The sequence below is a fragment of the Carettochelys insculpta genome, chromosome 3, assembly GCF_033958435.1.
Source record: "Carettochelys insculpta isolate YL-2023 chromosome 3, ASM3395843v1, whole genome shotgun sequence".
Lineage (NCBI taxonomy): Eukaryota > Metazoa > Chordata > Testudines > Carettochelyidae > Carettochelys > Carettochelys insculpta.
Window position 1 is genome coordinate 162097988 of NC_134139.1, and position 12430 is coordinate 162110417.

The 12430-nt window shown below is 37.9% G+C and overlaps 1 protein-coding gene across 15 annotated transcripts in view; it reads left to right on the forward strand.

The window, feature by feature from the left end:
* DST (dystonin) overlaps nt 1-12430 on the forward strand; it is a 483110-nt gene that overhangs the window by 286768 nt on the left and 183912 nt on the right. For 14 of the 15 annotated variants that reach the window (XM_074991114.1, XM_074991118.1, XM_074991119.1 and 11 more), the window contains 2 exons: nt 264-362; nt 11348-11482. In XM_074991114.1, coding sequence (XP_074847215.1) covers nt 264-362; nt 11348-11482 — 234 coding nt within the window. The remainder of the gene's footprint in view (nt 1-263; nt 363-11347; nt 11483-12430) is intronic. The other variant, XM_074991115.1, reaches the window with a different exon arrangement.

Genomic DNA, 12430 nt, shown 5'->3' on the forward strand with positions numbered 1-12430 from the left:
ATGCTTTCATTTAGTAGCTTTTCACAGAGTTGAGGAAATGCAAGACTGGTGTTTATTAATATTTATATACAGTAATTCCACAGAAGATCTTTACTGTTCATTGACAAACCCTGAGGTAAATAGATGGCTGTACATTTCACGGTATCTAGGTTATATAACCTCTCTCAAGACCAGCTTAAGTCTAGACAGTGTTTGAATGCATTCCAAGTCATTGTTATTGCTACTGTTTTCCTCTTCCCTTTTTGTCTTTTGTTTCTGTGCAGTTCATGGATTTACGAACACGCTATACTGCCTTGGTGACGCTGATGACTCAATATATTAAATTTGCTGGTGATTCTTTGAAAAGATTAGAGGAAGAGGAGGTAGGCCATAGGAAAACAAACCATATTGTTGTGTGTTATAACAACTGTTGGACTTGGATCATAATTTTATCTGGAAATGCTGCAGACTGAAATTTCTTCTATTCCTATGCATATTCCGTGTGTATGGATATTGGACTGTGCTTTCATCATTCTTACAAGCACTGACAAATATTTGTGAATGCCTCACATTCAACCTGTGCTTCCAGCTGGAAGGGTCATGTTACAGGGGCCCACTTAATTCTGCAGATCAGGAAATAATCTACAGAACAAGAAAAATTATAATGTACCAGGCAGGCCCACCAACAGGGAGGAGGGGTAAAGGGGCAGATTCCCTGGGGCCGGGCAATTCAAACGGGCTCTGGGCCCTTTAAATTGCCATTGGAGTACTGCTGTGGTATGCTTCGGACCACTGTGAGTGCTGCCTGTGGGTGGGGAGGGACACGTTCTGGGTGGTACTGAGGGGAGGGATAGCTCAGTGGTTTAAGCACTGGCCTGCTAAACCCAGGGTTGTGAGTTCAGTGATTGAGGGGGCCATTTAGGGGTCTGGAGCAAATAGATTAAAAAAAAAATCTGTGAGGGATTGTGTTTGGTCCTACCAACAGGGTAGGGATCTGGACTCAAAGACCTTCCAAGGTCCCTTCCAGTTCTATGGGATGTTTGTCCCTTTTAGGAGCATGGAGCCACCTCCTCCACACACACCCACACCTAGTCCAGGGGCCCAGCAAGGCTGTGCAGCCCTCTGGCACCAAGACAGTTTTACTTAGAACCCAGAACAAATGATAGGGCTGGAAGGTCATCTAGTCCAGCCCCCTGCTTCAAGCAGGATCACCCCATCTAAGTCAATCCAGCCAGGACCTTGTCAAGCTGGGACTTAAAAACCCGTTGGGATGGAGAATTCACCACCTCTCTAGGCAACACATTTCAATGCTGGTTGTGTTTGGTCCCTTTGAGTAAAATGTATGTTTTTTCAAAGAATTTTTATTTTTACAAAACAAGCAGGATGTAAGAGTAAAGCTCTGCAAAACTGGGAACCGAAATTTCCACCAAAAGCTGTCCATATTTACGAAATAATAAAAGAAAATTATAATCAATATTCATACATAGACCATTCTTGTTTTTTAATTTTTGAAATTTTAATTGCAATTTTATTTTTACCACAAAAATGCATTGGATGTTTGAAATGTGAGTTGCATTTATATGCTGTGCATTTTAGGGTCATATACATTCTGTACTTACAAATACCTGCTGACATTCATCCCTGTGCAGAGAGAAAGCCCATGTACTGTCAATGTCCTAATTAATCCCTCGTGAGTGTGTTATAATGGGTCCTAAGTGATGCTTAGGTCTTTCGTTGTCCCTCTGCATGGAGTTGAATTTCACCTGCAGTGTACACGCTAGCTTGTTTATAGTGCATAAAGAATTTCTTCTTCAAATCAGGGAGTAGAAATGCCATAGCTAGAACTGCATATGTGAAATTGACATAATGCCCTAATATAGGCTAAGCCTAAGAGTTTGCCATCTCATAGTTAACATGAATTCACTAACACAAGAAAACCCCCTTTTTCCTAGTGTGGACACATCATGATGTAGCTTCAAATAGTATTTCTTTTCTTGGAGGGATTGTCAAATTTGTGGTGTTGGTTGTAAATGTAAAACATTTTAACTTCCTAGTGAGGCAAAGTGGAAATGCTGAATGTCATTAACTTCTGCAATCCTTGCATACTGCATTTTGTTCATTACTTCTAGCTATTTGTTTTGAGCAAGAACATATGCAAGTAGCTGTCTGACTTTGCTAACCATTAAGTGCTTCCTGTGTAACAAAAGAATTTCTTTGGGTCTTCTTCCCTTTGTGGATACCTTTATGAAGTATTTTTCATCTTGAACTAATGGTGTCTTGTCTGAAGTTTATTGTCTACGGAGAAGGTTATGGTGGTGGGAACTGCTCATCCTACTCTATTGACCTGTTGAACACACATTAGTAAGTATTTTCAGCAAATAATAAAATAATAAAAGCTTTCACAAGCTATATTTAAAAAGAACATATTTAAATATATTTGTATATTTTTATTTTTATAGATTATAAACAATAAGGAGGAATCAACACGTGCAGCATATTCAGATCTTTTGGAGCAACAAAAGGCAACGACTGAGGAGAATAAAAACCTCATGGGAAAGATAAATGAACTTGAGAAAATGTTAGAGGAGTTGAAGAAACAAAAGTTCGATGTAGAACAGGAACTCCCCAAAGTGAAGAAAGCTGCAGAAGATGAGCTGAAGAAACAGCAGAAATATGTGGAAGAGATCACTTTTCAGAAAACCCAAGCTGTGCAAGAGTCAGAGCGGTATCAGGCAGAGCTAGAGAGCATTTCAAAAGAGAAAGCAGCCGTAGAGCAGGAGTTAGAACATGTAAGGCAACTCACCTTGCAGGCCGAGGCTCAAAGAAGTGTGGTTGAAGGAAATCTCAGAGCTTTTAAAACTCAAATAGAAGAAAGCACTGCTGCTCGAAGAAATCTTGAAGAGCACTTGAGAAGGAAAGATACAAATCTTCAGGATTTGGAGCAGCAGAAAAAAGCTTTAATGGCGGAACTGAGGAAGAAAACAGAAGGAGAGGAAAAACTTATGAAGCTCATAAAGCAGATGGAACAAGATCTTGAGTATCAAGGGACTCTAGCAGGAAACAAGTTCCAAGAAAAGGAAAAAGCTGAAGCTAATAGGGAAATAATTGAAGGCAGATATTCCTTAATAAGAGAAAATGTGCTTCCAGCTTGCACATCTGGGCAAGACAGGCATTATCAAGTTGACTCTGAAATTACAGGTTTCCAGAAAAAACAAGAAATAAAGAAAGTAGAGGAGCTTAAACAGCAGATAAATGATCTGACTATTGCCAACAAAAAGGCTGAAAAAAAAATTAAAGGTCTGAAGTATGAACTGAATGATCTTGAGCTTCAGAAAGCATCAGCTGAAGAAAAGTCTCGTTTACTGAAAGAGAAATTAGATGATGCCAATAATGCACTTAAAAGTTTGAAAATTGAGTTGGAGCAAAAAGACCAGGTAGAGCAGGGATATTTGCAGCAGTTGAAAGAACTAGATAGGCAGCTTCACAAGACCACAGGCAAAGCTGAGGAGGTAATGCAAGAAGCCATCGATCTGAAGAAAATTAAAATGAATTATCAAGAAGAGCTGACATCTCTTCAGCAGGAAAAGGCACAGCTAAAAAGGGAAATAGAAGAGTTGACTAGATCACACACACAAACTGAAATCACTGTTCAGCATTTAAATTCACAAATCAACTCTCTCCAGAAGGAGAAGCTGATAGCGGAACAAAGAACCCAGTCATGCAAAGGAGAAGCAAATAATCTGCAAGAACAATACAAGAAAATCCAGGAACAACTGCTTCAAAAGACAAGAGCAGAAAATGAAAATCAGCAGAAGATTCAAATGGTGAAAGAAGAGTTGGCCAAAAGCAATCATTTGGCAGAATCATTGAAACAAAGGGTTGAGGAGCTTACCAGGTCAAATACTGAAACCAAAATAATGATGCAACAAATTCAGTCTGAGTCAGAGAGGATAATTCTAGAGAAACAAAGCATTCAGAGAAAAAATGATGCCTTAAAAACCTTAGCAGATGGTTTTAAAGAGCAGCTACGTACCACGAATGAGCAGTTGCACAAGCAGATAATAATTGAGCAAGAATTCATCAGTAAAGTCAAAAGTCTAGAAGAAGAGCTAATAAAAACAAAATCTTTAGCTAATGAATACAAACACAAGTGTGATAAGCAGAGCTCTTTCAACCTGAGCACTGAGATAGAAGTTAAAAATTTAAATGCCCAGCTGAATGCTTTTGTTGTTGAAAAGAAGCTGAGTGAGCAGAAAATACAGCTGCAGCAAGCTCATATACAAGAGCTAAATAGTAAACTGAAGAAGCTCCAGGATGAATTCCATCAAAAGAGCCTGGATGAGCAAATGGCACGCAAAAAGGTGGCTCTGTTTCAGGAAGAGTCCATCAAGTTTAAACATTCTGCAGAGGAATTTAGAAAAAAAGTGGAAAAACTACTGGAATCTCATAGCATCACAGAAAATGACATTTCGGGGGTGAGACTGGAATGTGTCACTCTTCAGCAGGAAAAAAATATGGCTGAAGAGAATATTAAGTTGTACAAGATGCAAATTGAAGATCTTCAAGAAAGACTTCAGAAATGTCGTGAACAACTGCAACAAGGAAAAAACGCTGAAATGGATTATTTTCAGAAATATCGGAAACTTGAGGAGGAATTGGAGGCACAGAAGCGCGTAGTGGAGAACCTAAAACAGAATATAGGTGTGCCAATGAAGGAACGTGAACAACAGTTATTAATGTTTCAGAATGGAGTTAAACAACATAATAACATCAAAGATGCTATATTCAAATTTAACTTTGAGAAGAAAGGAAGTGAGCTCAATTACCCAAGAGAAACGTCAGCTAGAGATTTAGAACAGCTTGCTGCATGTGCGAAACCTACTACTTCATTGTTAAGTCAGAAACAGGAGAGAGAGGTTGAAATGAACATTCCAGGGTTTAAAACAAATCGATTAGGAGAAGAGAAACTGCATTTGGCAGGTGACGCAGCATCAAAAGAGGAGCAACTTCATTTGTTGAGAAGAAACACATCCCTGGAGGTTGAAACAAGCCAACAATCTTTTACGGAGTTTGTTTCTCAAATGAGCAGCCAGTTCCAGATAACTTTTGATGAAGCAGACCCCATGACAAGAACATCAGAAATAGACCAAATAAGAGAGAAAAGTCTTCACACTTCCTGGCAAGCTAGTAATCATGAAGAAGAAAAGCATGGACTGGGACTAATAAAGCTCACACGCCCTTTGGAGGTATACTCTATGTTTTGTTGACATTTGCCTTGCTGATGCTGTTTTTTACTAGTCCATTTTTAAAATTTGCTGTTACTATTCTATGCTCTCTGTTATATACTTTTCTTATTTTGGTGTGTGGGGACCTCTTTTGCTTATTTCTGAATACAAAAAAAGGACTAAAATACTCAAATATTTTCAATATGTTTGTTTGAACGTATATTTTTATTTTTAAAGGTAGTTGTATACTATATACATTCACATACAAAGAGTATACTGAGTTATGGGTTGAAAGTGCGTTGAGTGATATCAATAAGTGCATGTATTAACAAGCATAGAATACATTTTCTGCCTTGCACTTCAGTCACATTCCTATTTATCCTTTTTATAGAAATATTTGAGATGTACAGTGAACCAGATTTCTGTGCTGTTCATGAGAATAAAATGTCTTATTCATGATTTCTGCTGTTTACCTTCTCTGATGCTTTTTTCTGGTGGTGGATTTTTGACTGTGCTGTGCAAAGTGCATGTTGTTTTCTCCAGCTCTGATGCTTATTGTGTCAAAAAATTCATTTACAGATAGTGAAGAGCAAGCAATATGATGTGCATGTTGAAGTTACAACATTAAAACAAGACAATGATAAGAATCTTTTTAATGAAGACGGGATGTTTGAGGGATACCAAACATCTGAAGGTTTAAGGGGAGAAGATTTTTCAAAGATTAGCTCATTTTTAGAGGACAAGAATGTGAAGAATGGTGATATGGTTCACTATGAACATTCTGCTGGAGAAGATGATCTTAAATTTCCAGGTCTCCGACATGATGTAACTGCCAAGCAGTTGGTTGAAGTTCAGCTTCTAGACAAGAGCACAGTTGAACAACTCTGTTCAGGGAAAAAATCAGTTGAAGAGGTTCAGAAAAGTCTTGAAATGTTTTTAACTAAGCCTACTGCTATAGCTGGGCTGTACATTGAATCTAGCAAAGAAAGAATTTCTTTTGCCTTAGCAGCAAAGAAAAGAATCATTGGAAAAACTTCAGCATTAGCATTTTTAGAAGCCCAGGCTGCTACAGGTTTCATCATTGATCCCACAACAGGTCAGAAATATTCTGTCAATGACTCAATCATCAGAGGACTTGCAGATAATGAATTCAAAGGTAGACTACTTGAGGCAGAGAAAGCAGTTTTAGGATATTACTGTTCTGGTAAAATAATGTCAGTGTATCAAGCTATTGAAGCTAGATTGCTAGAAAGACAAAAGGGTAAAAATATTCTTGAAGCCCAGATTGCAAGTGGGGGCGTTATTGATCCTGTTAGAAGTGTTCGTGTTCCTCCAGAAGTTGCAGTGCAAGTAGGCTTGCTAAATAACACCATCCTAAAATTTTTACATGAGCCTTCTAGTAATACAAAATGTTTTCATAATCCTAATAATGGGCAAGCCATGTACTACTATGAGTTGCTGAAAATGTGTGTGTTTGATGTGGGTAGTAAATGTGTCCTGCTTCCAGTTGGGGAAAGGAAAATTACTAGCCCATCAGCAGAAAAAGTTCATAAAATTTTGGTGGTAGACACCAGAACTGGAACTGAAATGACTGCACGTGAGGCTTATCAAAGGGATTTAATTGATAAAAGTACATATCTTGCGCTGTTAAAACGTGAATTTCAGTGGAATGAGTCTACATGTTTCGATTCCTGTGGAAACTCTTCTCTTTTGCTAACTGATCTTAGAACTGGAATACAATTTAATATTGAAGAGGCATTAACAAAGGGTACAATTGATAGAACACTAGTCAATAAATATAAGGAAGGCCTCATCACAGCTAATGAGTTTGGTGATATTTTGCTGAGCAGTTCACAACCATGTAAAGATTTGAACAGCCCCATTGCAGGGTACTGGCTTTCTGACACCAATGAAAGAATTACAGTTTTGAAAGCTTCCCGCAAAAACTTGGTGGATAGAATTACAGCCTTAAGGTGTCTTGAAGCTCAAGCCTGTACAGGAGGCATAATTGATCCATTTACTGGGAAGAAATACAGTATTGCAGAAGCTCTGCAAAGGGAGTTAATTGACGAAATAAGTGCCAAGCAAATTCAACAGTGTGAGCTAGTCTTTACTGGGATCATTCATCCTGTAACAAACAAAATTATGTCAGCCATTGAAGCAATAAATGTAAATGTCCTGAACAAAGACATAGGCATTCGCTGCCTGCAGTATCAGTATTTGACTGGAGGACTGATAGATCCAGAATCTCATGGCAGGTTGTCACTGGAAGATGCTATTAAGAATGGCATTATTGATGCTATCACAGCTACAAAAATGAAAGATGAGAAGTCATATGTCAAAGCCATTACATGCCCCAAAACAAAGAAAAAATTGACATACAGAGAAGCCTTGGAAAAAGCTATTTTTGATTGTCACACGGGGCTGCGATTATTAGAAGCAGCTGAACCACTTAAGACTGGAATTTCTAGTCTTTATTATGCCTCATAATAGAATGGCGATTTTGGTACTTATGGGCCAGATTGAAAGTGTATACTCTATCCTGCAGTAGTCCATTCTGTTAAAAACTCCCATTGATAAGTAAGCCAATGGTAGGGAATTATTAATACTCCTGTCTAGTTGAACAATGATAACATACTATAGAAGTGAGCTACTAAAGAGTAAAATTCATAATAGGTGTGACGTGCCGCAGTGCTTACATGATTTCATTAGGCAGAACTCACATAGACGTCAAATAGGAGCTGAGTCTTACATCATTATGCGTGCATAATCAGGAGAAATGACATAGCAGTTAGTGGAATTACATCTGTGTCTGTATTTATTAGAGCTGTCAAGCGATTAAAAATTAATTGTGTTTAAGCATGTGATTAAAAACTGATAAATTGTGCAATTAATCTTGTTCAACAATAGAATACCATTTATTTAAATATTTTGAATGCTTTCCATATTTGCAAATTAGGTTTTAATTCTGGCACAGAATACAAAATGTACAGCATTCACTGTATATTTGTTTTTATTACAAATATTTGCACTGTACAAAAATAGTATTTTTCAGTTCCCCTGGTACAAGCAGTGTAGTGCAGTCTCTTTATCATTAAATTAGAACTTACAATTGTTGAATTATGTAAAATAAACTGCATTTCAAAATAACACGGTTTAAAACTTTAGAGCTTAGAAGTCCACTCAGCGCTATTTCTTATTCAGCCAGTTGCTCAAACAAACAAGTTTGTTTACATTTGTAGAAGATAATGTCTGGTTTTTATTTATCTGTCATCTGAAAGTGAGATGCATTCACATGCCACTGCCATAATCAACATTGCGAGATATTTGCATGCAAGGCACACACAAGATACGTATGCCCCTTCATGTTTCAACCACAATTTCAGAGAACATGCATCCAAGCTAATGACAGCCTCTGCTTGATACTCATCCAAAATAATGTGGACCATTGCATGTTCATTTTTATCTTCTGCGTCAGATGCCAACACCAGAAGATTGGCTATTAGTTTTGGTGGGTTGGGTTCCATAGTTTCCATCTCAGAGCGTTGCACTTTGAAGGTATCTGAAACCAGGCATCATACCATGTCCTTCCCAGATTTTGGAACACATTTCAAATTCTTAAACCCTGGGTAGGGTAATCTATCTTTAGAAATCTCACATTGTTACCTTCTTTGCATTTTGTCAGACCTGCAGTGAAAGTGTTCTTAAAATGACCATGTGGTGGGTCATCAGCAATGTTCCCTCTCGTCTTGTCCATCAGTGTGTGGAATATTTTTATATGCATCAAGGCATGAGCAAATGTGCACCACCAAGAGAAGCACAAAAGCCAGCTGTGGGCGCGTTGCTAATCCTTGGCAGCTGTACAAACACACAGTTTACAGGAACACTGGTCATCATCTGAGACTGTTGTAACATGAAACATACAGCACAATACGGATAAAACAGTAGGAGGCATACATTTCTCCTCCAAGGAGTTCAGTCACAAATTTAATTGATGCATTATCTTTTTAATGAGTATCATCAACATGTCTTCTGGAATGGTGGCCAAAGTATGAAGGGATATTTGAATGTTTCACATATCTGCTATGTAATTACTTTGCAGGGCTGGCTACAAAAGGTGACATTGTAAGCAAAAGTGGATGGCATTATCTCCTCTCAAAGTAAACAAGCTTGTTTGTCTTCACGGTTGGCTGAACAAGAAGTAGCACTGAGTAGCCTTGTTTCTAGAGTTTTACATAGTTTTGTTTTTGAGTGCAGTTATATAATCAAAAAGTCTGCATCTGTAAGCTGCCCTTTCAAGGTAAAAGGGATGGGACTACAGTACTTGTAGGAGATAAACTGAAAAATACATTTTTTTACAGTGCAAATATTTGTAATAAAAGTAATAATATAAAGTGAGAACTGAATACTTTGTTCTGTGTTGTAACTGTAGTCAATACATATGAAAATATAGAAAAACATCCAAAACATTTAATACATTTAAATTGGGATTCTGTTGCTTAACAGTGTGGTTAAAACTGTGAATAATCATGATTAATTTTTTTTCTTGAGATTAATTTGTGTTATTCATGTGAGTTAAATATGATTAATTGACAACCCTAACATCTACACACATGTGCACACATACACACACATGCGCACAAGATTACAATCAAACACTTGGGATAGGTCTACACTAGAGGTAGAGAAATCTTGACAGAACCTCTGACAACAGATTGCTGCTATATACAACTTGCTCTGTTGACAGAGAACTGCCAGACTGCACTACCCTTTGGTGACAGAAAGCAGAATGGCAGCTCTGCAAACTGGGCTGCCCGGCAACCGGAAGCCCTCTTTGTCGACAGAATTGTCTTCACCACACTTCTGTCAACAATACTCTGTACACCTTGGATTTTTGAGTCATAACTCTGTCGAAGCAAAAGCACAGTGTTGTCGAGACTCTGTCAACAGAGGCTTTGAGCGTAGATGCTCTCTGAGTTCTGTCGACAGCAGGCCCCTTCTGTCAACAGATCTCTCCAGTGTAGACATAGCTTTGCAGTATTTAAGAGTGAGAGATTGGGACCATTTGGAGCATATTGTTACAATATTTCGTCTAGCCGTCATATTTAATTTGGTATTTCAGGCTGCTCATAAATACCCCTGTATTTTATATTACAAAGTTATCTGAATGTGGTACTGAGTCTTAGCCTCAAATCTTTGGAAAACTTATGTACAGAAGGCTACTCTTATGTATAAAGCTTTTTCAGACACATTTAGTATTTTCAGAATTAGAGCATATATTTGTAGTCTGGAGAAAAACTGTTTAAATTTCTGATCAACATGTTTTTCCACTGATTTCACAGCAAACTGGGATCAGGGCAATTTGTTTTTCAGAGGGATGCAGTATGTATGAGATTAAATATATTGTTATGACATGCTTAGGTTTTCTAAAAATTTTAAAATGTTGTTCCGTCTTTTCTTCTGATACATGAAAACATTTAACCATATTTTTAAGTACTGAAAAATTTCCATCTATAAAACTCTTATTCAAAATCATACTACTGGACACAAACTACAAATTCATAATGTATTTATTGCAGACAAAATGGTAACACCTCCATGATTGTTTTTTTCCACTGTATTTTGTATCCAAATGTATAAAACATTTTGTTTCCTCGTAAATGTCATATAGTAACCTATCCCATTGCACTCTGGACATGTAATACCAAGTGCTGGCTGCATGCATATATGGCTAATATAAAGGCAGTAAATCAAAGATGCTTTAGCTTTTCTGGTTAGAAGCACTGTTTAGATTTTAATTACTGAGTAATGCCTGGGAGGTTAACCTGTTTCTCTACGGTCTATAACATCATTTGTGTGTGTGTGTGAATGTGTGAATATGTGTGTACTGTTACCATTTTAGAATATGTGCAAGAGGAATCACATCTAGTAATGTCTTCAGTTATATGGAATATATATATAATATATATATTTTCATATAGGTGACAGTAGTGCATAAAGTTAAATAAATAAAGATATCGAACTAATAGCTTTTGTGGTAATACTGGCATTTATAAGAAGATTGAGAGTCTCTCTGTGTTCCCATTTATTATCTCAATAGTTTAAATAACATTTTTTGTTTTACAATGCACATTACCCTCCAGAAGTCAGTGGAAGAGGAAAAGAAAGAACATGTTCAGAAAGCTGGAGATTTACTCAAGTGGGTGTCAGACATCAGCAAGACCCTCAGCAAGGGAGAAGGAGAAAAGTCTGAAAAGGCAGACTTGCTTAAGCAGCAGGTACTCACAGATTTCTTGATAGAACGTCCCTTTCTTTTTTCGCTCTTTGGCCTGGTTAGTATGCATAAAGGTCTCCATAAATGCTTTCTGATACTAGAAAGATTTAATTTCACATTTGGTCCTAAGAGAAACAGAGGTCAAAAATACAATTACACATATGAAAACATTTCAGGGAATAAGGAATTTTGGAAATATATTGAGAAAAAATACAGGCTGTCCTCTGGGTTGTGCAGATTCCAAAATGCACCATATTAAGACTGCTGAGGTAAAATCAGGCCACAGAGCCACTAATGTAGGAGGAAAACAGCTCTGGCCCCAAATTTACAAGGGTATATAGCTTATATAAACAATCTCTGTCTTCTGCACACTATGCGCCCAGTTCTGGGTCTGCTTCCTCATCTTGCAAGACTTACCATTGCCCTTGTAATACCCACATGACCTCTAGTAAAGAAGGACTGTATCAAAGGCTTGCAAGAAGCAAAGGCACAATTTAGGTACAAAAATTCGAAGTGTAATTCCATCAAGCCCACTCCCCTTTTCAGTGGAAATCGTGATAAGCAAAAATAATTAAAAATATTCAGAAAATAAAGGGCTTGTCTATACTACCACCCTACTTCGAAGATTCCTCCCCATCCCCCCGGCGGCAACTTTGAAGTGTTAAACTTCAAAGTACCGGCAGGTTAGCCATGGCTAGACACATGCCAGCACTTCAAAGTGCCCAGGGTACTTCCAAGTCTCTTTACACCTCAAAATTTTGAGGTGTAAAGGGACTTCGAAGTTGCCCAAGCACTTTAAAGTACTGGCCGGTTAGCTGCAGCTAGATGTGTGCTGGCACTTCGAAATTTAACATTTCACAGTTGCCGCGGGGGACAGGGGGCGAGGGGTGGATCTGCTTAATGAAGTGCTGCATATGCAGCACAGTACTTCATTAATAAACTCCCAACACCC